Consider the following 27715-nt stretch of genomic DNA (forward strand, 5'->3'; position numbering starts at 1 on the left):
GCCGGCTTGGCCAGCGCAGCGCACGAGGAGGGGGGTTGCCGTGGCCAGCACCTCACCTGGTCACATGTCTCCCCCCCAGTGCTGACGTGTACACACTCGGTCAGGTGTGTACAAAAGGCTGACGTGTACACACTCGGTCAGGTGTGTATACAAGGCTGACGTGTACACACTCGGTCAGGTGTGTACACAAGGCTGACGTGTACACACTCGGTCAGGTGTGTACACAAGGCTGACGTGTACACACTCGGTCAGGTGTGTACACAAGGCTGACGTGTACACACTCGGTCAGGTGTGTACACAAGGCTGACGTGTACACACTCGGTCAGGTGTGTACACAAGGCTGACGTGTACACACTCGGTCAGGTGTGTACACAAGGCTGACGTGTACACACTCGGTCAGGTGTGTACACAAGGCTGACGTGTACACACTCGGTCAGGTGTGTACACAAGGCTGACGTGTACACACTCGGTCAGGTGTGTACACAAGGCTGACGTGTACACACTCGGTCAGGTGTGTACACAAGGCTGACGTGTACACACTCGGTCAGGTGTGTACACAAGGCTGACGTGTACACACTGGGCCAGGTGTGTACACAAGGCTGACGTGTACACACTCGGTCAGGTGTGTACACAAGGCTGACGTGTACACACTCAGTCAGGTGTGTACACAAGGCTGACGTGTACACACTCGTCGTGTGTCAACACAAGGCCCAGAGAGTTCAATTGTCTCAAAACAATGTTGATACAACAGAAGGCAATTGTGGGACGGTGGCTTAAGAGACATTATTATTGTTATTCTTGTTTTTTTTCCCGGTAAAGTCACGTAGAAGGGGAAACAACAAAATAATAAAAATACGAACAAAAGCTTAAAATCAAAACGTAGATGTTTATCATCGTACCAAACGGAGAGATGGATATCGCGAAGAAAACGCGAGCGGGCTTTGGCCGGATATACTTTCGCCGGAACGGACGACGGCAGCCAGCCGACTTGGCGAGACTCGCGACGGAACGGCGGCCGAAGGCGAGGACGCCCCCAGAGAGGCCGACCGCCCTCGAGCCCGGGGAGCGACGGGGATCGGCTCCCGTGCGCGACGAAACGCGCGACGTACCTGCGTGGCTCTCTCGCGTGGACGCCGGCGGAACCCCCGAGAGGATTCGCGCGGCGCCTCGTCCCCCGCCGAACCGGGAGCGAGCGCGTTCCCGTCGCCCGTCGCCGGCGTCGCCGCGGAAGTCCCGGCCGTGACCGCCGCCTGGGGCGCGGCTCGGGGTCGGAGCGACGCGTCGACGCCGCCCTCCTGCGGGGGGAACGCGAGAGGATCGAGTCGCCGCCTTCGCCGCGGGCAAAGTTCTCGGGCTCGCTTAGACGGAGCGAGTCCCGTGGGCAAAGCGGGAGCCGCGCTCTTTAAGCGAATTTTTTTTTTAAATAAATCAATCCCGACATTTCGATCGCAACGCTAAGCAAATCATCGTCAGGTGTGACAACCACAGCAAGGACATTGTTTACTCAAGCTGGAGAGAGACCAGGGGTTATTTAACTGCCCTAACCCCTGGTCTCTCTCCCACTCATACACTCACTCACTCATACACTCACTCACTCATACACTTACTCACTCACACACTCACTCACTCATATACTCACTCTCTCACACACTCACTCACTCATACACTCATACACTCACTCATACACTCACTCACTCATACACTCACTCATACACTCACTCACTCATACACTCAATCACTCATACACTCAATCACTCATACACTCACTCACTCATACACTCACTCACTCACACACTCACTCAAACACTCACACACTCACTCAAACACTCACTCACTCATACACTCACTCACTCATACACTCACTCACTCATACACTCACTCACTCATACACTCACTCACACATTCACTCACTCATACACTCACTCACTCACACACTCACTTACTCATACACTCACTCTCTCACACACTCACTCACTCATACACTCACTCACTCATACACTCACTCACTCATACACTCAATCACTCATACACTCAATCACTCATACACTCAATCACTCATACACTCAATCACTCATACACTCAATCACTCATACACTCAATCACTCATACACTCAATCACTCATACACTCAATCACTCATACACTCAATCACTCATACACTCAATCACTCATACACTCAATCACTCATACACTCAATCACTCATACACTCAATCACTCATACACTCAATCACTCATACACTCAATCACTCATACACTCAATCACTCATACACTCAATCACTCATACACTCAATCACTCATACACTCAATCACTCATACACTCACTCACTCATACACTCACTCATACACTCACTCATACACTCACTCACTCATACACTCACTCACACACTCACTCATACACTCATTCACTCATACACTCACTCACTCATACACTCACTCACTCATACACTCACTCACTCATACACTCACTCAAACACTCACTCACTCATACACTCACTCACTCATACACTCACTCACTCATACACTCACTCACACATTCACTCACTCATACACTTACTCACTCACACACTCACTTACTCATACACTCACTCACTTTCTCACACACTCACTCACTCATACACTCACTCACTCACTCATACACTCACTCATACACTCACTCACTCATACACTCACTCATACACTCACTCATACACTCACTCACACATTCACTCACTCATACACTTACTCACTTACTCACTCACACACTCACTTACTCACTCACACACTCACTTACTCACTCATACACTCACTCACTCATACACTCACTCACTCATACACTCAATCACTCATACACTCAATCACTCATACACTCAATCACTCATACACTCAATCACTCATACACTCAATCACTCATACACTCAATCACTCATACACTCAATCACTCAATCACTCATACACTCAATGACTCATACACTCACTCACTCATACACTCACTCATACACTCACTCACTCATACACTCACTCACACACTCACTCATACACTCATTCACTCATACACTCACTCACTCATACACTCACTCACTCATACACTCACTCAAACACTCACTCACTCATACACTCACTCACTCATACACTCACTCACTCATACACTCACTCACACATTCACTCACTCATACACTTACTCACTCACACACTCACTTACTCATACACTCACTCACTTTCTCACACACTCACTCACTCATACACTCACTCACTCATACACTCACTCATACACTCACTCACTCATACACTCACTCATACACTCACTCATACACTCACTCACACATTCACTCACTCATACACTTACTCACTTACTCACTCACACACTCACTTACTCACTCACACACTCACTTACTCACTCATACACTCACTCACTCATACACTCACTCACTCATACACTCACTCACTCATACACTCACTCATACACCCACTCACTCATACACTCAATCACTCATACACTCACTCACTCATACACTCACTCACTCACACACTCACTCACTCATACACTCACTCAAACACTCACTCACTCATACACTCACTCACTCATACACTCACTCACTCATACACTCACTCACACATTCACTCACTCATACACTCACTCACTCATACACTCACTCACTCATACACTCACTCATACACCCACTCACTCATACACTCAATCACTCATACACTCACTCACTCATACACTCACTCACTCATACACTCACTCATACACCCACTCACTCATACACTCAATCACTCATACACTCACTCACTCATACACTCACTCACTCACACACTCACTCACTCATACACTCACTCAAACACTCACTCACTCATACACTCACTCACTCATACACTCACTCACTCATACACTCACTCACTCACTCATACACTCACTCACACATTCACTCACTCATACACTCACTCACTCACACACTCACTTACTCATACACTCACTCTCTCACACACTCACTCACTCATACACTCACTCACTCATACACTCACTCAAACACTCACTCACTCATACACTCACTCACTCATACACTCACTCACTTTCTCACACACTCACTCACTCATACACTCACTCACTCACTCATACACTCACTCATACACTCACTCACTCATACACTCACTCATACACTCACTCATACACTCACTCACACATTCACTCACTCATACACTTACTCACTTACTCACTCACACACTCACTTACTCACTCACACACTCACTTACTCACTCATACACTCACTCACTCATACACTCACTCACTCATACACTCAATCACTCATACACTCAATCACTCATACACTCAATCACTCATACACTCAATCACTCATACACTCAATCACTCATACACTCAATCACTCATACACTCAATCACTCATACACTCAATCACTCATACACTCAATCACTCATACACTCAATCACTCATACACTCAATCACTCATACACTCAATCACTCATACACTCAATCACTCATACACTCAATCACTCATACACTCAATCACTCATACACTCAATCACTCATACACTCAATCACTCATACACTCACTCACTCATACACTCACTCACTCATACACTCACTCATACACTCACTCATACACTCACTCACTCATACACTCACTCACACACTCACTCATACACTCATTCACTCATACACTCACTCACTCATACACTCACTCACTCATACACTCACTCAAACACTCACTCACTCAAACACTCACTCACTCACTCATACACTCACTCACACATTCACTCACTCATACACTTACTCACTCACACTCACTTACTCATACACTCACTCACTTTCTCACACACTCACTCACTCATACACTCACTCACTCACTCATACACTCACTCATACACTCACTCACTCATACACTCACTCATACACTCACTCATACACTCACTCACACATTCACTCACTCATACACTTACTCACTTACTCACTCACACACTCACTTACTCACTCACACACTCACTTACTCACTCATACACTCACTCACTCATACACTCACTCACTCATACACTCACTCACTCATACACTCACTCATACACCCACTCACTCATACACTCAATCACTCATACACTCACTCACTCATACACTCACTCACTCACACACTCACTCACTCATACACTCACTCAAACACTCACTCACTCATACACTCACTCAAACACTCACTCACTCATACACTCACTCACTCATACACTCACTCACTCATACACTCACTCACTCATACACTCACTCACACATTCACTCACTCATACACTCACTCACTCATACACTCACTCACTCATACACTCACTCATACACCCACTCACTCATACACTCAATCACTCATACACTCACTCACTCATACACTCACTCACTCACACACTCACTCACTCATACACTCACTCAAACACTCACTCACTCATACACTCACTCACTCATACACTCACTCACTCATACACTCACTCACTCACTCATACACTCACTCACACATTCACTCACTCATACACTCACTCACTCACACACTCACTTACTCATACACTCACTCTCTCACACACTCACTCACTCATACACTCACTCACTCATACACTCACTCAAACACTCACTCACTCATACACTCACTCACTCATACACTCACTCACTCACTCATACACTCACTCACTCACACACTCACTTACTCATACACTCACTCTCTCACACACTCACTCACTCATACACTCACTCACTCACACACTCACACACTCACTCACTCACACACTCACTCATACACTCACTCATACACTCACTCATACACTCACTCATACACTCACTCATACACTCACTCACTCATACACTCACTCACTCATACACTCACTCACACTCACTCACTCATACACTCACTCACTCATACACTCATTCACTCATACACTCATTCACTCATACACTCATTCACTCATACACTCATTCACTCATACACTCATTCACTCATACACTCACTCACTCATACACTCACTCAAACACTCACTCATACACTCACTCACTCACACATTCACTCACTCATACACTCACTCACTCACTCATACACTCACTCACTCATACACTCACTCATACACTCATTCACTCATACACTCACTCACTCATACACTCACTCAAACACTCACTCACTCATACACTCACTCACACATTCACTCACTCACACACTTACTCACTCACACACTCACTTACTCATACACTCACTCTCTCACACTCACTCACTCATACACTCATACACTCACTCACTCATACACTCACTCACACATTCACTCACTCACACACTTACTCACACACTCACTTACTCACACACTCACTGTCTCACACACTCACTCTCTCACACACTCACTCTCTCACACACTCACTATCTCACACACTCACTCTCTCACACACTCACTCTCTCACACACTCACTCTCTCACACACTCACTCTCTCACACACTCACTCTCTCACACACTCACTCTCTCACACACTCACTCTCTCACACACTCACTCTCTCACACACTCACCCTCTCACACACTCACTCACTCACACACACTCACACACTCACTCACACACTCACTCACTCACACACTCACTCACTCATACACTCACTCATACACTCACTCACTCATACACTCACCTTCTGCTTCAATTCTTCCTTTAACTTTGCTATTTCTGCTCTCATTTCATTGTTCTGCTTTCAACAAACAAAAACGTCACGGTGATTGACATTGTATACTTGAGTTGTCTACATACACCAAGAACCTCTCTATAACGCAGGCGCGACTGGGGATATGAATGGCACACGCATTATAAGCTACTTGCATTATCAAGGAAACTTCACGTGCATCTGTACGTGTTTCTGTGCCTCCCTATCTGTGTGTCTGTCACGTGGCTCAGTATCTCAGAGTGGGGAGCGGTAGCGCAGCGGTTAGCGCGTCGCGCTACGAACCCCACGACACGAGTTCCATTCCCTCTCACGGACAACACCGTCAGTGACGATTCTCTGAACCGGTCCTGGGCCTCCCCTAAGTCGACTCAGCCTCAAATGAGTACCTGGTGCGGTGTGTAAACATCGCCACTCGGGAGACAAAAAGGCGGTCGGGCGTGGTGCTGGCCACCCACCCCCTCGTGTGCCACAGTGCCGGCCTTCATAGGCGTTGCTCGCTAACAGCGCTTGCCCCAGCAGTCTGTTAAGGCTACACGGGGGGATCTCTGTCTTTGTGTCTCTACGTGCATCTCAGTGTCGACTAATTTCACGAGAGTCAATCGGTACGATAATTGAACTGCAGATCCGTCGAGTATTTCATAGGTAGGACGACTGAGCGGACCGTCTCTCGGTTAAATCGTGTGCAGTGTGCGACCGTGCAAATGGGGCGCTTGCTCTTCCTTCAGCAAAATTTGACACCGTTCTGATTGAAAGCTTCCGTGACTGCAGGGATTCATATTCTTGGTTCTTTCGGTAAAGCCACCACCACGTAGAAGGGAAGCGATAAAATAATAAAAATATAAGACAATAGAATTCTCGGGACGTTTCGACTGCAACACAAGCAATCGTCAGATGTGAAAACCACAGCAAGAATTTATTTTGTATTTTTCTTGCTGTGGTTTTCACACCTGACGATGATTGCTTTGTGTTGCAGTCGAAACCTCGTGAGAATTTTATTGTTTTATGTTTTTTTTATTATTTTATTGTTTCCCTTCTACGTGGTGGTGACTTTACCGAAAGAACCAAGAATATGTCACCGTTCTGTTCATACGATGAGTCTTTAATTTGCCGTGTGACTTGGCAACATTGCTCGCCTGCCATAACATCACCGGGATTGTGAGGGTGGGGTGGAACGTGAGCGTGACCATTCTCAACGATGATTTACCAACGGAGGAACCAACGAATGATACAGAAGCTAAACTTACCGACGTTTGCACATTTTCAAGTGCTTCCTGATGTTTGTGGCCGATATAACAATATTGCTTTTCTTTAGCTGCCAGATTCCGGTCACACTGGCGCTTTACGTCGGGGATCGCAAGAAAGAAAATGCAAAACATTTTAACGGCATTCACCAACTTGCACAAAAACTAAGGAAATAGATGTGTGTGTGTGTGTGTTTTGGCTACGGTTACAATTTGCGTTTCGAAACATTTCGTGAATATATCGCGAACAATGTAGGGACGAAAGACGACGCTTCAAAATTCTTAACAAACTTTCCACTAAAAGTAAATAAACCCAAAAATAAATAAATTGAAACATAAACACCGGCAAATGTACATTCACAGAAATCCAACACATTTGTCAATAAAACTTCCCTAAAGAAGAACATCAAAAATACGAAGGGAAACTTTCGGGCAATGACCCTGGCATCGCGCGTCGCTTTCAGATGCCCTTCTGGGGCCGTCTGGAACGCTCTTCATTTTGATATTAGGAAACCACCAGAGCGATTAACTTTGAAATCTAGATCGAGAAACTAATTTCTACTGGACATCGGTGAAAGAGAGCTTTATAGCTCATCTGATTCCTCCTCCAGCCTAAATAAATATTCTAATCTCTGTGCTTAGTTTGTTGTCCTTCCCCGACACCTCCGATAAACACGGTTGGCTACGTACAGTGCGAAAGAAGTTCAGCATACGTACAGGTTAAACACTCATTAATTGGATGATAAAACCTGCATATAATATATAAATATAGCTCAGTGGGTTTTACCTAGTTTTATTTGTGTATATATTTTTTTAAGCTATTCGTTTACCTTTCCTATACTTTGCACTCCTACCGTGTTTTGGTTATTATTTGTTGTTGTTGTTGTAACGTTCTGACCCCGTGCCCCTACTGGACATTTGTGAAAAACAGCTTTATAGCTGAAGATGGATTCTGGCTTAGCAATCATTGGAAGGATTCGAAAAACCATTTCGGGTCTTAATTGATTGTTCACGCTTACGGTGGCTTTCAGACCGCATCCATTATTTTAGTCTCCCCCCTCCTCTTTTCCGAACACAGATGGACTCGTCCATCTGAACAAACTGGCAAATCGCTCTCCGTGGTGCTAACGTTAAAAAAACGCCACTTTTTTCAAATTTTATTGCTGTGGTTTGCACACCTGACGGTGATTGCTTGTGTTGCAGTCGAAACGTCGTGAGAATTTTATTGTTTTATATTTTTATTATTCTATTGTTTCCCTTCTACGTGGTGACTTTACCGAAAGAACCAAGAATAAAAACAGCTTTATAGCTCATCGCATTCCTCCTGCAGTCTAAATAAATATTCTGATTATAATGATATACAGAGAGGAGCCAGAGCTTGGGCAACTGTCGGCTCAGGGCTCATCGTGTGGCTGCCGTGCTGCTTGTCCGTAGCTCCTCATGCCCGAGTCATTGTTACGTCTCTCTATGATAGGGTGAGCGAATGCCGTGCGAGTTACAAGTTTAAAACGTTATTGTTGCCGTTAAGAAGGGGGGCAATTGCAGAGCGTTATGAACAAATGCGCAATGTCGTTTTCAATCCAACCATTGACAATGAACAATCAGAAGAAAAAAAGACACTTCGTTACTTCCTTTGACAAACTTTGCAGATATTTTGAAGCAGCTTAAAGCACGAAGTGCCAACTTCCGCGCGTTACCTTGTACTCTTCCGCCATCGCAATCATTTCCGTGATTTTGAACTGTGCAGTTTTTTCCGCTCTGATTTTCACTTGCTCAATCTCAGCTGAAATACTCCGGGAATTTATCTGGAAGAGGGTAAAAAAAACCCAACGGTCACGCTATGCGCCTGGGATTTTGACTCGATAAGAAAGAAATTCATTACTAAATGCCATGAAAGCAAAATATTTGCTGTTTTTTTTTTTTACTTAACATCGGTGCAAGTTAACGCTCCACGTATAAAAAGTAACATCTGCTACGGCACCATTAGACTCCACCGTGCTTGTGTTGAGGAGTAAAGGGGTGACGGAATGTCACACTCGCCTCGGGAGGAGTGACGTCATGTCCCCTCGGGGTATTTGAGGGAGGACTGGTGACGTGTTCGGGGTCTTCGCGAGGAGCCGGGGTCGTGAGCGGTAGGAAAGTGGGGACCCAGGGTAGGGGGGCTACTTGACTCGGCTGGCCGAGTTGGTCAGCGCCGTGGGGAGAGCCCGTTAGCCTGGGGGGGGGGGGGGGGGCGTAGGGGTTCCCGGTACCTTTCCCCTGGGGAGATTTAGCTTAACCACCAAGTCCCGTGTTAGCCCTTCCCCAAAAGCTAGGCGACAGCCCTTAATAAACCGTTGGCGTCAGCCCCGACAACGTCTGCCTTCCGCGTCGTCATTTACACCATAACACTTGTATAAATCACAGTTCGCACGCGACAACACGCAGCATCCTCTTCGCTGCGCGCGGTGGGTTTGGCTGTCTGCGAATCCGGCACCCTTCGAAGAAAGGCCAAGGTCGTTGATCGTTTGTGGAAACCCCCGAACCCAACTTCTGCTGATGAGGAGGCCAAGAAAATACACGAAAAGTAGATGGTGCAAACCTGTGACTGAATTGAACTCGTATGCGCGGTGCATCTTTGGCCAGATGCTCCGGTTTCAATATACCGGACTCACGACACTCACAGGTGATGGGACGTGGCCAACAATCTCCGAGCAGAACTCTCACGTGAAAGAGAAAAAGAGCTCAAGGCTTGGGTGAGGTTTCACTGAATAAATAAATGGCACTCTTATTAGTTTCAGCGTCAACTGCTTTTTGTTGTGTTTAGTTTGATGTCCTTCAACCCCCGCACCTCCCGATTATCATGCTCGGCTACGTACGGCGCGAAAGAAGTTCAACGTGCACACACATTATGCTCGGTGCGTTGTTTTTTTAACCAAGACTGAAAACGGAGGTAAAAAAAACATTTGTCAACTTCTTTCCGCAAACCTCTTTCAGGTGCTTTATCTGCTCCCTGCAATCCGCCAACTCTGCCGCTGAGTTGTTGCGCGCTTGCTCGTGCCGTCGCTTCAGCGAGTCCATTTCAGACTCCAAATCCTTGATCTGCAAAGTGAACACGGTCATCGCGAACCTTGCAGTCACCGTAAAGACTGCTTGGGTTTGAGATGTTTAAATATTTAAAAAAGTACTTTAAAAAAAACACGCTTTAATGTAATGTGCGCCGTGCTGGTGATGCCAGAACTCCACGACTCCAGGAAGTGGCCCCGAAACTCGCCACAAAGTAAGGGGCCTGTGGCCAATCACAGCCAACGTCAGTTGACAATGAGACCCAAGCCCAAACATAACATATAAAAAATAACGTTTAAATACATAACGTTTAAATACATGAATATAGTATTGTCATCAGTATGACATAAGTATACCAAGTTTGCGGTCGATACCACATTGGGAAGTGGGTTAACATTGAGTTACAAGATTTGAGGATGCAACAGAGTGAGTTAATACAAAGCTCGTGATAAAAAGGGGTTGTTTTAGAAGTGCTGTCAATGTTAATGTCATCACGCGCTGTCTGCTATTTATAAAGTCAACAACACCTGACTCCCACATTCTGCTCTTACAGTATAGCACGTAGACCGGCTTTAGACATTGTTACAATATAATTATTTGCTGTCGTCTTACATCTGAGCCACACTTGCAAGAGAGCTTTTTGGCCCAATGGGCTTTACTTAGGTAATAAACGTATGAACTTCAATTGTAACGTTGAATATTGTCCACTCTTCTGGCTGATATTGTGAAAACGACATTAAAATGTACTCACCAGCGTTTCTTGATGTTTCGCATTGTTATTGTCACTTGCAATTGTCATGTTATCTGAAAATAATAAAGTAATCATATTAATAAAAGGACTATCAATGAATGTTGGACATGATGAAAATATACAATAGATGTTAATAATGTACACACCTGATAGAAGTAAAATGTCGCACATGCGATAAATAATTAACACTCGCAATGGACATTTACACTCTCAAACGTTGCGTACCTATTTCTGTATTTTTTCCACGAATATTTGTTTCAAGCCTGCTACGAATCTCAGCTTCTTCACTGCACCTGCAAAAAAACGTAACAAGACATCTGCCTCATTTCATTGTTTAAAAAATGTATAGGCAATGCAGCACACTCTCAATGCAAGACGAAATTCCACCGTGTAGCCTTAACAGACTGTTGGGTCAAGTGCTGCTCGCCGGCATCATTGAAGGCCGGCACGGTACACGAGGGGGTGGGTGGCCAGCACCACGCCCGGCCGCCTTTGTCTCCCCAGTGGCGATGTTGACACACCGCACCAGGTACTCATTTGAGGCCGAGTCGACCAAAGGGATGCCCAGGACCGGTTCAGACAATCGTCACACGAACGTTGTGTCCGTGATGTGCGGCAGAAGCCAGATTAAACGATGCGGAAAACTGCATCAGTGCACAAAATGTACCGTATTTGTTTTGCTTTACAGATACAACAGTCAGATGTTCTACGGAATGTAGTGCTCATAATAAAGGTTTGTGGGTTAGATCACGTTCTTTATAAATGTGTCGTAACCCTCCACCACCCGACACGGCCAATCAGCAATAAAGTGTCACGTTGACAAAAGACAAATACATTTTTATTTAAAGCTTTCGTGACTGCAGGGATTCATCTTCTTGGTTCTTTCGGTAAAGTCACCATCACGTAGAAGGGAAACAATAAAATAATAAAAATATAAAATAATAAAATTCTCACGACGTTTCGACTGCAACACAAGCAATCGTCAGGTGTGAAAACCACAGCAAGAACATTTGAAACGTCGTGATAATTTTATTGTTTTGTATTTTTATTATTTTATTGTTTCTCTTCTAAGTGGTGACTTTACCGAAAGAACCAAGAATATAAAAAGGCAAAATAGTTCACTACTTTAGCCCCACACCGGTGGTGTTGAAGAGTGAATACACCACAACATTTACAGTTGTAGCGCCTCCTCCTGAGCAGCTCGCAATGTCTGACATTTACAAACTTGAAAACTCGCTAATAACTTAACTGGGGGAAACACAAAGCAATCGTCGCCCCCTACTGCAAAATAATTGCAGACACCTTCTAAACATTAACACCGTGGGGCAGTCATCATTAGACCTCCTTTGCCAGTACCAAAATATAATAAAAGGGTTTCTCCACTTTTATTACATTTTGGTACTGGCAAAGGAGGTCTAATGATGTAGATGCTCACCCCGAGCCCTCATTACTTTGATAGTGCATTGTCTTTGAGCTGTGTGACGCCTTTTGGGGTCATGTGGTCGAGCACCAATTGGGTCGAGGCTCAAAAGAAAGCCGTCCCTTGGTGTGGACCAATCAGTTTCAAGGACAATGCATCAGATATGATCATAGTGTGTTTTTTTGTTTGCATTTTTACTGCAGGTATTGTGGTAAATGCAGTAACATGAATCCTTGTAAAAAAAGGTTTCAGTTGTGTTGCCAGAAAAAAGTGGAAAAACCCCCTCTCTTATTATTACTGTGGGGCGGTGTTCTCCACCGCAAGCCCAGCGGGCCACCAGCGGCCCCTGGTGGTGGCCTTTAGTGCGGCCCCTGACACGCGGCAATACACAGATCTGAAAACACCTCCCCACCATCGTCGTGCTGGTGTTGAACCCAGCGGTTTTAAACGTGTGGCGGCCCTCAAACTTTACGATGTCTTATCGGCGAACCTGCCCACCCTCCCCACCCTCCCTGCCTCTGAAAATTAGTTAAGAACACTGGTGAGGGGCTTCCATGCGTCAACCAGCGTGGTACGTAACAAGAGCGATGTAATGATAACATCTCAGCGCACCCGACTTGCTGTGCTGTAAAAAGTTCACCACTTGCCTCTGGCCGGCTGCTTCCGGCAACTCTTCGTTTGCCTTCTCTAGGTTTTGCACAATTACGTTTAGGTCCCGATGTTCGTGTTGCGGCTGGTCACGCGATTGTTGCAGCTCCGTCGTGCTTGTAGTGTGCTCTCGCTCCTCCACTGCAAGACTGCTCTCCGTGTTTTGAATCTACTCATAATACAGCAGTGGCAGAAAACACGTTTAGTCATCACTATTTCTGAAAGTAATATTTCCATTAATACCGTACGAGCTTTACTACCCGGCTTCGCCCGGGACTTGGATTCTTGTCTTGGATTAATTTCACATTCCCTTACATTTCACTGACAAAAAACCCTGGAAAAAAAATTGACACTTGCAAGAAATAAAACAGCCGAAACAAATCAATTTGACACGGATGTTTTTCGCTGACAGAAATTTAACCATAACCCACTTATGCGTAAGGTTCGATTAAGGCAACTCGGGGAGGGAATGACGTGGCGAGCTGAAAATCGTCGCGTTCCCTTAGAAATTCCAGACGGCGTCGGCTGTGCAAATTTCACAACGTCAGAGCTCAGCGTTCTAGAGTTTTTGCTGCTTCGCACACAAACGGATCTTCTGCTTTATATTTAAGAGCGCGCTGAAAATAGTCGCGTTGACGTAGAAAATCGAGACAGCTGTACCGCGCATTTGTGCGGGACACGCGGCCTGCGCGGAGGGTCGGGGGGGGGGGATGTGTGACGTCAGCAGGCACATTGCATAACGCTGCCGCATGCGGGTGACATCACAGATGTGACGTCACCGCTCACTTGTGCAATGTTTTATATCAATTATCGTGCCTCCCCCCCCCCCCCCAAATAAAACAAGTATATTTTTATACATTTTTCATTGTGTACAGTCTGGAAACTACCCACGTGCAAAATTTCAAGTTTGTTGCATGTTGGGAAGTATGCGATACATTTCGAACAAACGCACACATTCACAAATTTTCCTTTTATATATATAGATGAAGATTAAATCAATGAGGCATTAGACCCGCTACATCTTTCAGATACAGTAAAGAGCTGAGATTTGCAAAAAGGCTACAGAAGACCATTCAGATCAAAATATACAGAAATAGGTACGCAGACAATCTTCTACATAAACATGAATGGATTTGTCACCTGAAGTGTGCTTTCAACTTCCTGACGGCGATCTCTTTCAAGACTGAGGGTATTAATTTCTTCCTGTGCTTGCTCAAGTCGTGTTGGAAAGTTGCCTGTCAATTCGCGTAAAACAAACAAAATTGAGATCAACTTTCGCGGTCAGATGCGCAGACATTTGCCTGCCTACCGCACACATATCCAGGCTGTTGGCAAACGCCCACAATGTTAATGCAAGCACACAGTAAAGGCAACTTTACTGTGTGCTTGTCTCTGTGCTGGCTCGCTCTACTTGGTTGTCTGTGTGTGTGTGTGCGGTCTGTGTTTTGAGTATCAAACTTTACTTGCAATTGAGCAATCTTTTGAAATAGCGTGATCAACCGGACTATGCGTTAATTGTGTTTTGACCGACCATCTGTGTTGCTTTACATGGTTTCCAAATTTTTTTTGGGTAAACCCTGTTTGTCTGGTATGCTTCTCTCTCTGTGTCCCCTGTTGTATCTGTGTTAGTTCCCCCTACTTGGGTGTCTTTATATACATCTGAGGTTATGTGTCTCCCCTCTCTCATAATTTAGCTCTTCTGTACCCGATGATGGCTGCTTGTGCTGCTATTGTGTTATTTTATTATTTCTTATTTATACGTGACTTTACTGAAAAAACCAAAGAGTAATCCCTGCAGTCACGAAAGCTTCAAATCAAGTCTGAATGTAAATGCACTCTCACGCTTTATTCCTTCGAGTCCAGCACAGTTTGAACTGGGATCTTGCAACGCGTGAGAGGTCGTTTTGAGTACTTCATTTCTTAACTCCAATAGCTCAGAATTTTCTTTGACCTTAAAGCGAAAGACAGAACGGTGTATGTTGCTAACTCCTGAACAATGCTACGACTACATCATTAGACCTCTTTTGCCAGTACCAAAATATCATAATAGGGGTTTTTTCCCATTTTTTTTCTGGCAACAAAACTGAAACCTTTTTTTTTTACAAGGATTCATGTTATTGCATTAACCACAATACCTGCAGTCAAAATGCAAACAAAACACATACTATGATAATATATGATGCATCGTCCTTGAAACTGATTGGTCCACACCAAGGGACGGCTTTCTTTTGAGCCTCGACCCAATTGGTGCTCGACCAGATGACGTCTTTTGGCGTGTTTTTTGTTTGCATTTTGACTGCAGGTATTGTGGTTAATACAGTGACATGAATCCTTGTAAAAAGGTTTCAGTTTTGTTGCCAGAAAAAAGGGGAAACACCCTATTAAAATAATATGACTGTATGCACGAATCTGCTGGGCAAGGCATGCTTTCTGGTTTGCAAGTCATCATTTAATTCAACTAAGTTTTGTTTACGAGAATGAAAAGAACTTGAAAAATCAACGTGAAGAGGTAAAAATGTGTACATCCCATATATTTCGTTGAACAAATGAATGTTGGGCACTAAATACGTTTTAAAGTGGAAATAAGTCACATTTTAGGCATTGTATTGATATACAGACGTTTGTAAATTGTAAAACCAATGTATTACCCAATGTACAGAATGGCAATAGTAGGCGTTAAAGGCAATAGTTTGGGATAGGAACATGAATGCGTCAGTTTTTATTTGAAGGTGATCTTACTCTTCAAAGGATATTTCATGATTGAGAGAGGCATGTCTTTGGGAGCTGAATTTCTTACATTTGAAATCAACAAAGAATATGAGCCTGTATTAGAACAGACCCTTATGTTTGTGCTGTATATACACTAGTTTGTAAAATGTAACACATGACAATTTAATCCAATATTTTGTTCTAAATATGCATTTAAAATGTGAGCAAAAGCGATCAGCTCATGATTTCACACGAACCTGGCTTTCTTTAATCGTCATCTTGATTGTAAAGTCCCACTGCGCTCTTCCCATTTCTTCCACAGCTACTTCCACTGCGTACAACACCCGCATCGTATGTTCAACAAAATATTCTTGGTTCTTTCGGTAAAGTCACGTTGAAGGGAAACAATAAAATAATAAAATATATATAACAATAAAATTCTCACGACGTTTCGACTGTAGCACAAACAGTCATCATCAGGTGTGAAAACCAACGGCAAGAAACATTTGAAAGAAGTGGCGGTTTGTATTCATTTATTTATTTTTTAACGGTGTTTGCATTTATTTATTTTTAAGCGTTGGCACCACGGATAGCGATTTGGCAGTTTGTTTAGATGGACGAGTCCATCTATGTTCGGAAAAGAGGAGGGCGGGGAGACGAAAATTTTATGTATGCTGTCTGAAAGCCAGCATACATCAAATGTCTCTTGCCGTTGGTTTTTCACACCTGATGATGACTGCTTGTGTTACAGTCGAAACGTCGTGAGAATTTTATTGTTTAATATATATTTGTATTATGTTATTGTTTCCCTTCTACGTGGTGACTTTACCGAAAGAACCAAGGATATGAATCGCTGCGGTCGCGAAAGCTTAAAATCAACATTTCAACAAAATAGTTGAGCGCATCAATATTCATCCAGGAAAACCACAACTGTCATTGATCAGCATCGACAGTGCTCTATCCACTGCTCGATGGAGGCCTCCCCAAGCCACCGTCAACCCTCATGGCCTTGCTGCTGCTGCTGCTGCACGCGAGCCGGATCCCATGGCTCCATCTCCGTGGTAGCCGTCCCTCATTTGGCTGCCCAATGTTGTCACCAGCCTCGACATCGACCATCACCCGTTCGAGCGACGTGTACCCGACCAAGCCCAACTTACTTTCACCTTAACACTCGACGCTGCGTGTCTCGAATTTCCGTTCGGTCTCTGATCCTTTTCAATGATCCTTATTTGTGCACTTTTCAGATTTTGTTCCATTCTCACTGTCGAAGTCCAGATTTCTAATCCGCGTGACAAAGCAGGTGATATTCAACGATCGATAACTTCAGTGCCTATTTTTGCAAGTGGAAGGATTCCACACGACCCAGATAACACATTCTCCTGTGGAGGGAGCTGGTAGGAACGTTGGGTTGCCCGGTCAATGGCGGCACCACGTGGTGTATTCCGCAAATATGCCCGACTGTGAGGGCGGGCACAAAGCCGGCGTGAGTAGGTTACACGTTGAGTTTTATAAGGGCACCACGGGGTGACCAGCCACTCCCCACCCAGCCCCACCCCTCCCACCCCCCACCCAGCCCCTCCCTCCCCACTCAGCCCCTCCCTCCCTCCCCACCCTCCCCTCTCCACCCAGCCCCACCCCTCCCATTTTTGGATGCACGACGAACGGACGGACACAATAATCCCCTGTGGGCTGGTGGTGTAACCAGGAGGTTGCTACCAGTAAAACTCAAGCTCACACCACTTAAATAATCCCCTGTGGGCTGGTGGTGTAACCAGGAGGTTCCTACCAGTAAAACTCAAGCTCACACCACTTAAATAATCCCCTGTGGGCTGGTGGTGTAACCAGGCGGTTCCTACTAGTAAGACTCAAGCTCACACCACTTAAATAACCCCCTGTGGGCTGGTGGTGTAACCAGGAGGTTCCTACCAGTAAAACTCAAGCTCACACCACTTAAATAATCCCCTGTGGGCTGGTGGTGTAACCAGGCGGTTCCTACTAGTAAGACTCAAGCTCACACCACTTAAATAACCCCCTGTGGGCTGGTGGTGTAACCAGCAGGTTCATACCAGTAAGACTCAAGCTCACACCACTTAAATAATCCCCTGTGGGCTGGTGGTGTAACCAGGAGGTTCCTACCAGTAAAACTCAAGCTCACACCACTTAAATAATCCCCTGTGGGCTGGTGGTCTAACCAGGAGGTTCCTACCAGTAAGACTCAAGCTAACACCACTTGAATAACCCCCTGTGGGCTGGTGGTGTAACCAGGAGGTTCCTATCAGTAAAACTCAAGCTCACACCACTTAAAAGCTTCGCACAGCTGGAATCAAGGGGCCCATTTTCTGTACCGCCACTTCACAGCCGAACGGGTTTGTAGTTTACTTACAAGCATGCACCACTGTGCCCAAACAAATATACGATATATGACAGTTTCAGGACATTGGTGCTCTATATATTTGACAAAACCTTCTTATTACTGAGCTATGCATTGCGTCACCATGCACGAGACTCACCTTTGTCCAACGTAACGTTCTTGTTATTTTGAGTCTTTAAATTTAAATCGCCGAGAGTCACCGCAAATGTCTTTAAAGGAAGATGACAGCAGGGTTTAAGCATCAATATGAAATGTGCACGTGTGCACGTTTATACCATTATACGTTTGTCAAGAAATACAATTAAATTAAAACAAAATAAAAAATGTATCGTACATTTACCTTCGTTTCTTGCTTCCGTGACAAGTTAACATATTCCGTGTTTTCCTTTTCTGCTTCAGCTGTCAATATCACCGTACGCACGTGACCCACGTGAGTCAACGACAAGCAAGTTTAATCACTAAACGTGTTACACAGTCAATGTTCATTATCACCGCAAGCACGTGACCCACGTGAGTCAATGACAAGCAAGTTTAATCACTAAACGTGTTACACTGTCAATGTTCATTATCACCGTACGCACGTGACCCACGTGAGTCAACGACAAGCAAGTTTAATCACTAAACGTGTTACACCGTCAACGTCATTATCACCGTACGCACTTGACCCACGTGAGTCAACGACAAGCAGGTTTAATCACTAAACGTGTTACACCGTCAATGTCATTATCACCGTACGCACGTGACCCACGTGAGTCAACGACAATCAAGTTTAATCACTAAACGTGTTACACCGTCAACGTCCATTATCACCGCACGAACGTGACCCACGTGAGTCAACGACAAGCAGGTTTAATCACTAAATGTGTTACACCGTCAATGTCCATTATCACCGTACGCACGTGACCCACGTGAGTCAAAGACAAGCAAGTTTAATCGCTAAACGTGTCACACCGTCAATGTTGAGAATGTACCTCTCGTGAATGTTTGTTGCACTGAAGAGGCTTGGCACTTCAGATCGTCACACATCTCCCCGGTGGCACGGATTCTTATGGACACAGGCATATTGCAAGGACAGCGGTCAGAAAACCTTCGTAGAAAAATCTCCACCATTTAAGACAAAGCGCATCGCAGAGAAGATATTCTTGGTTCTTTCGGCAAAGTCACGTAGAAGGGAAATAATAATCTGTGGATGTGTAGGCTTTGACTTTAACATAGCTATTTCTATGACCAGTCACAAGCTAATCCCTCAGTTATTTCAATGCTAAATTCTCCTGTTTGATTTGTACTAGGTGCCTCTGTGGATGTGTAGGCTTTGACTTTAACATAGCCATTTCTGTGACCAGTCACAAACTAATCCCTCAGCTATTTCAATGCTCGGAGTATCAAGTGGTTGTTTCTGTCTCTCCCTCCATACAGAAACAACCACTTGATACTCTGGTCAAAACCATCACACTACCATATATAGCAGGCGTCACTAAAAAGATTTCCAAAAATTCTAAACAAACATGAGATACAGGTCCGGTTCAATACAGTACACAAAATTTGTGATCTGATCCCATCCGTGAAGGATGTCATTCCTGACTTACAGTACCCCGGGGTTTACAAATTGAGTTGTACCTGCAGTGATTGCTATATCGGGGAGACGAAGCGACATGTCTCTGACCGAATTCGCGAGCACAAATCAGATTTGAAACACGGCAGAACGAATTCTTTTGCCGTAGCTGATCACTGTTACAAAGCTGTGGGTGATCACGATATAATTTTCTCCGATACCAAGGTTCTTTGCAAACCCACGGGTTTTTTTAAATCAGAGATTTCTTCACGAGGCAATTCAGATCTACAAACACAGACACAATTTCAACCGAGAAGATGGTTTCAAATTAAGCAACCATTGGAAAGATGTTCTACCTCCTCGCGGTGCCGGACGGGCAACTGTCGTGAACAGTGCTGTGGGGGGAGATCCAATTTTGATTGGCTCCTTCCCTCATGGCATATGTGTCCACCACAGGGGCTAAACGGGGGCTCTGGACAGGTGCCGGAGGCCCCGGGGGGCCAGGCGTCTATGACGTCTCCTGGCCAAACCCCAATTGGCGGAGCCAGGAGATTGAATATCCACCCTCGGGGCTCCTCCAGAAACAACGAAAAGCCACTACGGGTGGCCACGTGGAATGTTCGGACGCTCACTGCGGAGGAGAGGCTGCCATTCCTCTGTCGGGAGCTGGACCGGTACCGCCTGGATCTATGCGGCATTCAGGAGGTCCGGTGGACCGGCTCTGGCTCCTACCACCATGAGGGGTGGACAGTCCTCTACTCGGGGCAGCAGACTGCCAAACAACAGGGTGTGGCTCTTCTTTTGAACAAAAGAATGAAGGGGGCGTGGGAACGTGGCGGTGAGGTGTGGGAAGCTGTAAGCCCCAGGCTACTTTGGGCTCGCCTTCCCATCAACCGGAGGCGAGGAATGGTGGTCGTGGTTACCTATGCCCCCACCGAAGATGAACATCCGTGGAGGGATGCAGGCAAAGCCGATGAGTCAGATGCCTTCTATGACCTCCTGTCACAGGTGCTGGCTAAAGTGGCCCCTCGGGATAGAGTCATCATGTTGGGTGACTTTAATGCCCGAGTTGGTCATGATACTGGCACCTGGTCTGGAGTGATTGGAGGGCATGGGCCAGATCAGCTCAATAACAACGGTAGGAGGCTGCTAGATTTTTGTGCAGCCCATGGGCTTGTAATTACCAACACGTTGTTCGGGCATCGGCGCATCCACACATCATGGATGCATGCCGGGTCCAAGCAAGAACATCTGCTGGACTACATAGTGACGGACCAGCGGATGCGAGCCTATGTCCTTGACACCAGGACCTACCGTGGAGCTGATCTGCCCTCTGACCATCGACTAGTCATCTGTAAGATGCGCCTGCCATTCTTCCACTCCGGTGGTGGGTGTACACCCAGGACCCCATTCCGACCTAAAGTGGCCTGGTCTCAGTTATCTGATGAAAGTTGCAAGCGTGAATTTCATCATCGCTTGCGGCTGGGAATGGCATCGTCCCCGACTCCTCCTGATGTCGAGGGTAAATGGGCGAGGTTTAGGACTGTGACTCATGCAGCTGCAAAGGCTGCTTTGGGTACGCGGTCCAGACCTCCCCAGAGACCCTGGCTGACAGAGTAGGTGTTCAGGATGGTTGAGAAAAAGCGACAGGCCCACTGTCATCGGCTACAGAATCCCACGTCAGAGAATGAGGAGGCTTACCGCAGCCTTCGCTCGGAGGTTCGGAGAGCCGTGAGGCGCTGCAAGGATGGGTGGTGGTCGCGGGCTGCTGAGGAGATGGAGTCTGCCTCAGTGGCCCGTGATCACAAATCCCTATTTAACTCCATCAAAAAAGTAACCTGCAGCGCCACACCTATTACCATCATTAGGGGAAAAAACGGTTATCCAATCTCCGACCCCCAGGAACAGGTTTGCAGATTTGCTGAGCATTTCTGTGAGGTCCTGGGGGAGGGAAAATCCCTCAGCCAGGAAAACATCGTGGCACAAAGTGAGGATGACCCTGCTGAGGCTGCGGTGCCTCAAATATTGGAAGAAGTCACCCCCTGTGAGTGGCTGGCTGAGGTGCCATCTGTTGAGGAAGTACTGAAGGCGATCCGGAGTCTGAGACCAGGAAATACAGCGAGCAGAGATGATCTCTCAAGCGAAATGCTGAGGGAGGGTGGCGTTTGTGCACAGACTGCCCTATATGACATCATAACAACGGTCTGGGCCGCTGGACGGGTTCCGCAGGATTGGAAGGATGCCCTGGTGGTCCCCCTCTTTAAGAAGGGGGACCGCACAGACTGTAACAACTACAGGGGCATCTCACTCCTCAGTGTGCCGGGAAAGGTCCTGGCAAGGATTATTCAGCATCGCCTTGCCAGGCACGCTGAGCGGCTTGCGGAGCCCCAATGCGGTTTCAGGAAAGGGCGGTCCTGCACAGATGCCATATTTTCTGTCCGTCTGCTACAGCAGAGGTGTAGGGAATTCCAACAAGACCTAAATCTCTGCTTTATTGACCTGGTCACAGCCTATGATACCATCAGTAGGCCTGGGCTCTGGGTCGTTCTTCGTGCTTTTGGAGTACCTGACCCTCTGCTCACGATCATTAAGGACCTTCATGATGGTGAGCGGGCCGGGTAAAACTACGTGGCCGGGAGTCAGAGCCATTCCCTGTACACCTTGGGGTGCGACAGGGATGTCCTCTGGCTCCCACATTATTTAACATCTATTTTGACCACGTAGTTCGTGAAGCCTTCAATAGCTGTACCGGGGGAATCTCCAAATGGTACAGATATAATGGGAGGCTGATCGATGCCCGGGTGCGGTCAAGGGATGGCTCCCTATTGGTCAACCACGTTATGTACGCTGATGATTTGGTAATAGCTGCTCAGTCAGAGGAGGAGTTGGAGATGCTGCTGCTGAGACTGGAGCGTGCCACTAAGAGGTGGGGCCTTACCATCAGCCCCACCAAAAATAAGCACCTGGCTGGGTATTTTGTACCATCGGACACTCCACCCCCACAACTCCCAATCGGTGATGGGGCAGTTGTGGAGAGAGTGGAGAGTTTCCCATACCTGGGTAGTGTGCTTATGACTGGCTCCAGTTTAACAGCAGAGGTCTCACTCCGAATCAGTCGAGCGGCAATATCTTTTCATCGGTTGCGTAACGCTGTGTGGAAGCTACCTGGTCTGTCGCTCCGCACTAAGCTTCAGGTCTTCTCGGCCACGGTCATTCCCTCCCTTCTCTACGCTTGCGAAACGTGGACCCCCCTAATGGAACATCTTCGCCGGTTAGAAACATTTAGGCTGGCCTGCCTACGATCCATCCTGGGTTTAACCAGACTGGATTGTGTGAGGAGCTCACAAATCCTTGAAAGATCTGGGCAAGGTCCCATCGGTGAGCTCCTCCGGCGGGCAAGGCTGCGATGGCTGGGTCATGTAGCCCGCATACCCAGCCAACGCATGCCGAAACAGCTTTTGTTCGGCCGGATTGATGGGGCTAAGCGGGCGCGGCACGGGCTAGAGAAGAGATGGAGTGATGTGGTACAGGAGGCCGTGGAGCTGAGTGGACTTGCCGATGACTGGTACCAGCGGTGTCAAGATCGACCTCTGTGGAGGAGGCTCGTGAAGGATGCTACTGGGCAGTTGGAGGTAGTCGCCCTCCAACAACAACGGAGGGCGGAGGAGCGACGCTCACAACAACGAGCGGAGCGCCGGGTGACTAAAGCACAGCAGGTTGGCACAGTAGGGGGCACAGGTGGTGCATCAGCCAGTCATCTCAGTCAGTCGACCCGTGGCACCTGGGTCTGCCCCGTGACCTCCTGCCAGCGGGCGTTCGACACTTCACGTGGCCTCAGGGTGCACATAGCCTGGCACAAGCGTCGTGGTGACGTCACCGCCACTTAGTGGCGAATGGCGGTTGTTGTGTGTCTGTGTGTGTGTCTGTGTGTGTGTGTGTTTGTGTGTGTGTCTGTGTGTGTCTGTGTGTGTGTATGTCTGTGTGTGTGTGTTAGTATGTGTCTGTGTGTGTGTCTGTGTGTGTGGGGAGCGATAGTGTAGCGGTTAGCGCGCTGCGCTATGAACCTGGCGACCCGGGTTCGATTCCCGCTCACGGCCAACACCAGTGACGATTATCTGAACCGGTCCCGGGCCTCCCCTAGGTCGACTCAGCCTCAAATGAGTACCTGGTGCGGTGTGTAAACATTGCCACTTGGGAGACAAAGGCGGTCGGGCGTGGTGCTGGCCACCCACCCCCTCGTGTAGCGTTCCGGCCTTCATAGGTGCTCGCTAACAGCACTTGCCCCTACAGTCTGTTAAGGCTATATGGGGGATCTTTGTTTGTCTGTGTGTGTGTCTGTTGGTATGTATGTGTGTGTCTGTGTGTGTGTCTGTGTGTGTGTCTGTCTGTGTGTGTGTGTCTGTCTGTGTGTGTGTATGTCTGTGTGTGTGTATGTCTGTGTGTGTGTATGTCTGTGTGTGTGTGTATGTCTGTGTGTGTGTATGTCTGTGTGTGTCTGTGTCTGTGTGTGTGTCTGTGTGTGTGTGTCTGTGTGTGTGTCTGTGTGTGTGTCTGTGTGTGTATGTCTGTGTGTGTGTGTCTGTGTGTGTGTGTGTGTGTCTGTGTGTCTGTGTGTGTGTCAGTGTGGGGAGCGATAGTGTAGCGGTTAGCGCGCTGCGCTATGAACCTGGCGACCTGGGTTCGATTCCCGCTCACGGCCAAACACCAGTGACGATTATCTGAACCGGTCCCGGGCCTCCCCTAGGTCGACTCAGCCTCAAATGAGTACCTGGTACGGTGTGTAAACATCGCGACTGGGGAGACAAAGGCGGTCGGGCGTGTGTGAGTACTGTGTGTAGTGTGTGAATACTGTGTGCAGTGTGTGAGTACCGTGTGTGTAGTGTGTGAGTACTGTGTGTGTAGTGTGTGTAGTGTGTGAGTACTGTGTGTGTAGTGTGTGAGTACTGTGTGTGTAGTGTGTGAGTACTGTGTGTGTAGTGTGTGAGTACTGTGTGTGTAGTGTGTGAGTACTGTGTGTGTAGTGTGTGAGTACTGTGTGTGTAGTGTGTGAGTACTGTGTGTGTAGTGTGTGAGTACTGTGTGTAGTGTGTGAGTACTGTGTGTGTAGTGTGTGAGTACTGTGTGAGTACTGTGTGAGTACTGTGTGAGTACTGTGTGTGTAGTGTGTGAGTACTGTGTGTGTATTGTGTGAATACTGTGTGTATTGTGTGAGTACTGTGTGTGTAGTGTGTGAGTACTGTGTGTAGTGTGTGAGTACTGTGTGTAGTGTGTGAGTACTGTGTGTGTAGTGTGTGAGTACTGTGTGTGTAGTGTGTGAGTACTGTGTGTGTATTGTGTGAATACTGTGTGTATTGTGTGAGTACTGTGTGTGTAGTGTGTGAGTACTGTGTGTAGTGTGTGAGTACTGTGTGTAGTGTGAGTACTGTGTGTAGTGTGTGTCACTCTCAGAGTTGGTCGAATCCAAATTAAGTGAAAAGAAAAATGCAAGGTGGCTCTCTGATGTAGGTGTAACAATGATGTCACTAGTTGCACCTCGTGATTAGATGAATTGCTGCAATTTAAATAAAATCATCTATCCGTTTTTTATAACATTGTAGTGAATTTAGCAGTGGTCTTGGGCCCATTGCATAAACATTCAGATAAAAATAATCCATTGTTTTCATATTCGATTCAATGCATGCTTAATTAAATGTGAAATCGATATTGATATCAATGGATTACATTCCATTTTACTGTCTGTCATTAAAAACGGTGCTGGCTCATTCTAATGTGGGTATTAGCTACCCCAAGTGATACAGCCAACTTCGAGGGATGGATGAGTAAAGAATCCGCTTATTTGGCTAATCTTAGCAAAGGTCAAGGCAATCGTCGAGAAGACTTAAACCTATCACCTGGCTCACCTGTGGAGTCATGCCGTGAAATAGGTGGCGTTGGGTCATTACGACGTCTTCCTTCTATTTAAACAGTAACATGAAAGTAATATATATACCGTACACAAGCAAGTGGAACAAATCTTGGCAACAAATCTCAGCAATGATTATACTTGCATTGTCTTTAGTCACAGAAACAGTAATCTGAGATGCGCATTGAGTAATGGAAGGTGATTTAATCCTCTGAGCAAGTAATTTATTTTTTCAACAGATATAATTTTTCATACAGTCAGCTTGCAAAGAAAAAACGCATTTTCATTTTTAACTCATCTATATTCCCGCATTGTGTTTTATTAGCATTATTGGTTCGTGCCTTTGAAATTAAATGAAGTAGCATTTGATTTAGCATTTGATTTACAATCAGGTATAACCTTCATTAAAACTGCGCAGGGCTTAGAGTGAATAAATAAGGTTGGTTACTGTGTCCGTACTGTTTGAATCTATGGGAGACTTTAGCATTGAAGTCTATGGGAGACTTTAACATTGAAGTCTATGGGAGACTTTAGCATTGAAGTCTATGGGAGACTTTAACATTGAAGTCTATGGGAGACTTTAACATTGAAGTCTATGGGAGACTTTAACATTGAAGTCTATGGGAGACTTTAACATTGAAGTCTATGGGAGACTTTAACATTGTGAGGGCGAGAGGTCGGCTCCACTCTCTCACTCACCGCCCTCCTTGTTGTGTCGCTCGCTCTCGTTCACGTTTTTGTTTTATTATAGTCGTAGTAGTTGTTGATATTACAGTATTAGTTATTATAGCAGTTCATGTTTTTATTACTAGTGTAATTGTTTATATTATTGCTGTTGTAAGTTGTTGATGTTATTATTAGTGTTATAGTTACGATTGTAGATGTTATTGTTATTATAGTAGTAGTTATACTTATGATTATAGATGTTGTGGTGGTGGTTGTTAGTCTCCTCAGAACACACAGCCGCCTTCTCCCGCCAAAACGCGACACTTCGGTGGTGGAGGGAGAGGGTCGTGGGCGAAACCAACACGGGCAGCGGGCGAGGGAGGGGTGAATGCCACCAGCGAACTTAAATTGTTTTAATTTAGGGGGGTACACAGCAAACCCCACCTTTCACTAACGCTAGCGAGCCCCTCTTGCTTCTTGTCGCTATGGATGAAATAATTAAACATCAAACAAATTCGCTACATTTATTCAGCGCGTCTTGAGTTTTGATGCTTTTCATCCCCCTCCCCCTCTTCCGGGCTATGCTTGGTATAGTCTGAAACGCAGCAGCGCCTTATCTAGTCTATGCTATTTACCATGGGCCTTAATCCGGGCTATGAAATAAAGTTCAATGTCACGTGCAATGGAGCTGACCAATTAAAAAACACCCACGAAATATCAATACCACGTGACTCGTGGTGGGAAGGGGGTTGCCATC

General features: G+C 46.2%; 2 protein-coding genes across 10 annotated transcripts in view; both read right to left on the reverse strand.

Moving 5' to 3' along the window:
* The window catches only part of LOC142911157 (uncharacterized), a 30708-nt gene extending 18729 nt beyond the window's left edge, over positions 1-11979 (reverse strand). For 2 of the 4 annotated variants that reach the window (XM_076060258.1, XM_076060256.1), the window contains exons 1-7: positions 11916-11979; positions 11691-11743; positions 10862-10975; positions 9592-9699; positions 7898-7990; positions 6624-6680; positions 1110-1295 (exon numbers count right to left, since the gene is read on the reverse strand). In XM_076060258.1, the coding sequence (XP_075916373.1) occupies positions 1110-1295; positions 6624-6680; positions 7898-7990; positions 9592-9699; positions 10862-10975; positions 11691-11738 (606 nt within the window). In that variant the 5' untranslated portion in view covers positions 11739-11743; positions 11916-11979. The remainder of the gene's footprint in view (positions 1-1109; positions 1296-6623; positions 6681-7897; positions 7991-9591; positions 9700-10861; positions 10976-11690; positions 11744-11915) is intronic. The other 2 variants (XM_076060257.1, XM_076060259.1) reach the window with 2 other exon arrangements.
* Positions 11980-13653: 1674 nt separating this feature from the next.
* Positions 13654-27289, reverse strand: LOC142911158 (uncharacterized). 6 transcript variants are annotated; one of them, XM_076060260.1, is made up of 9 exons: positions 26992-27289; positions 26291-26344; positions 19810-19883; positions 19179-19237; positions 18978-19047; positions 16725-16798; positions 15601-15709; positions 14899-14993; positions 13654-13927 (listed from the first exon to the last, which is right to left on the reverse strand). In XM_076060260.1, exons 3-9 carry the CDS (start codon positions 19862-19864, stop codon positions 13670-13672), a joined length of 720 nt encoding a protein of 239 aa, XP_075916375.1. In that variant the 5' UTR covers positions 19865-19883; positions 26291-26344; positions 26992-27289; the 3' UTR covers positions 13654-13669. The 6 variants fall into 6 exon arrangements, 4 of the variants coding, with proteins under 4 accessions (XP_075916375.1, XP_075916377.1, XP_075916376.1 ...); XM_076060262.1 differs by lacking the exon at positions 26291-26344; XM_076060261.1 differs by lacking the exon at positions 26992-27289 and having other exon boundaries at positions 26291-26359.
* Between the last annotated feature and the right edge of the window lie 426 nt (positions 27290-27715).

Source organism: Petromyzon marinus, unplaced genomic scaffold (assembly GCF_048934315.1).
Source record: "Petromyzon marinus isolate PM22_M1 ecotype Great Lakes invasive population unplaced genomic scaffold, UKy_Petmar_22M1.pri1.0 PM_G_Scaffold_17, whole genome shotgun sequence".
Taxonomy (NCBI): Eukaryota; Metazoa; Chordata; class Hyperoartia; order Petromyzontiformes; family Petromyzontidae; genus Petromyzon; species Petromyzon marinus.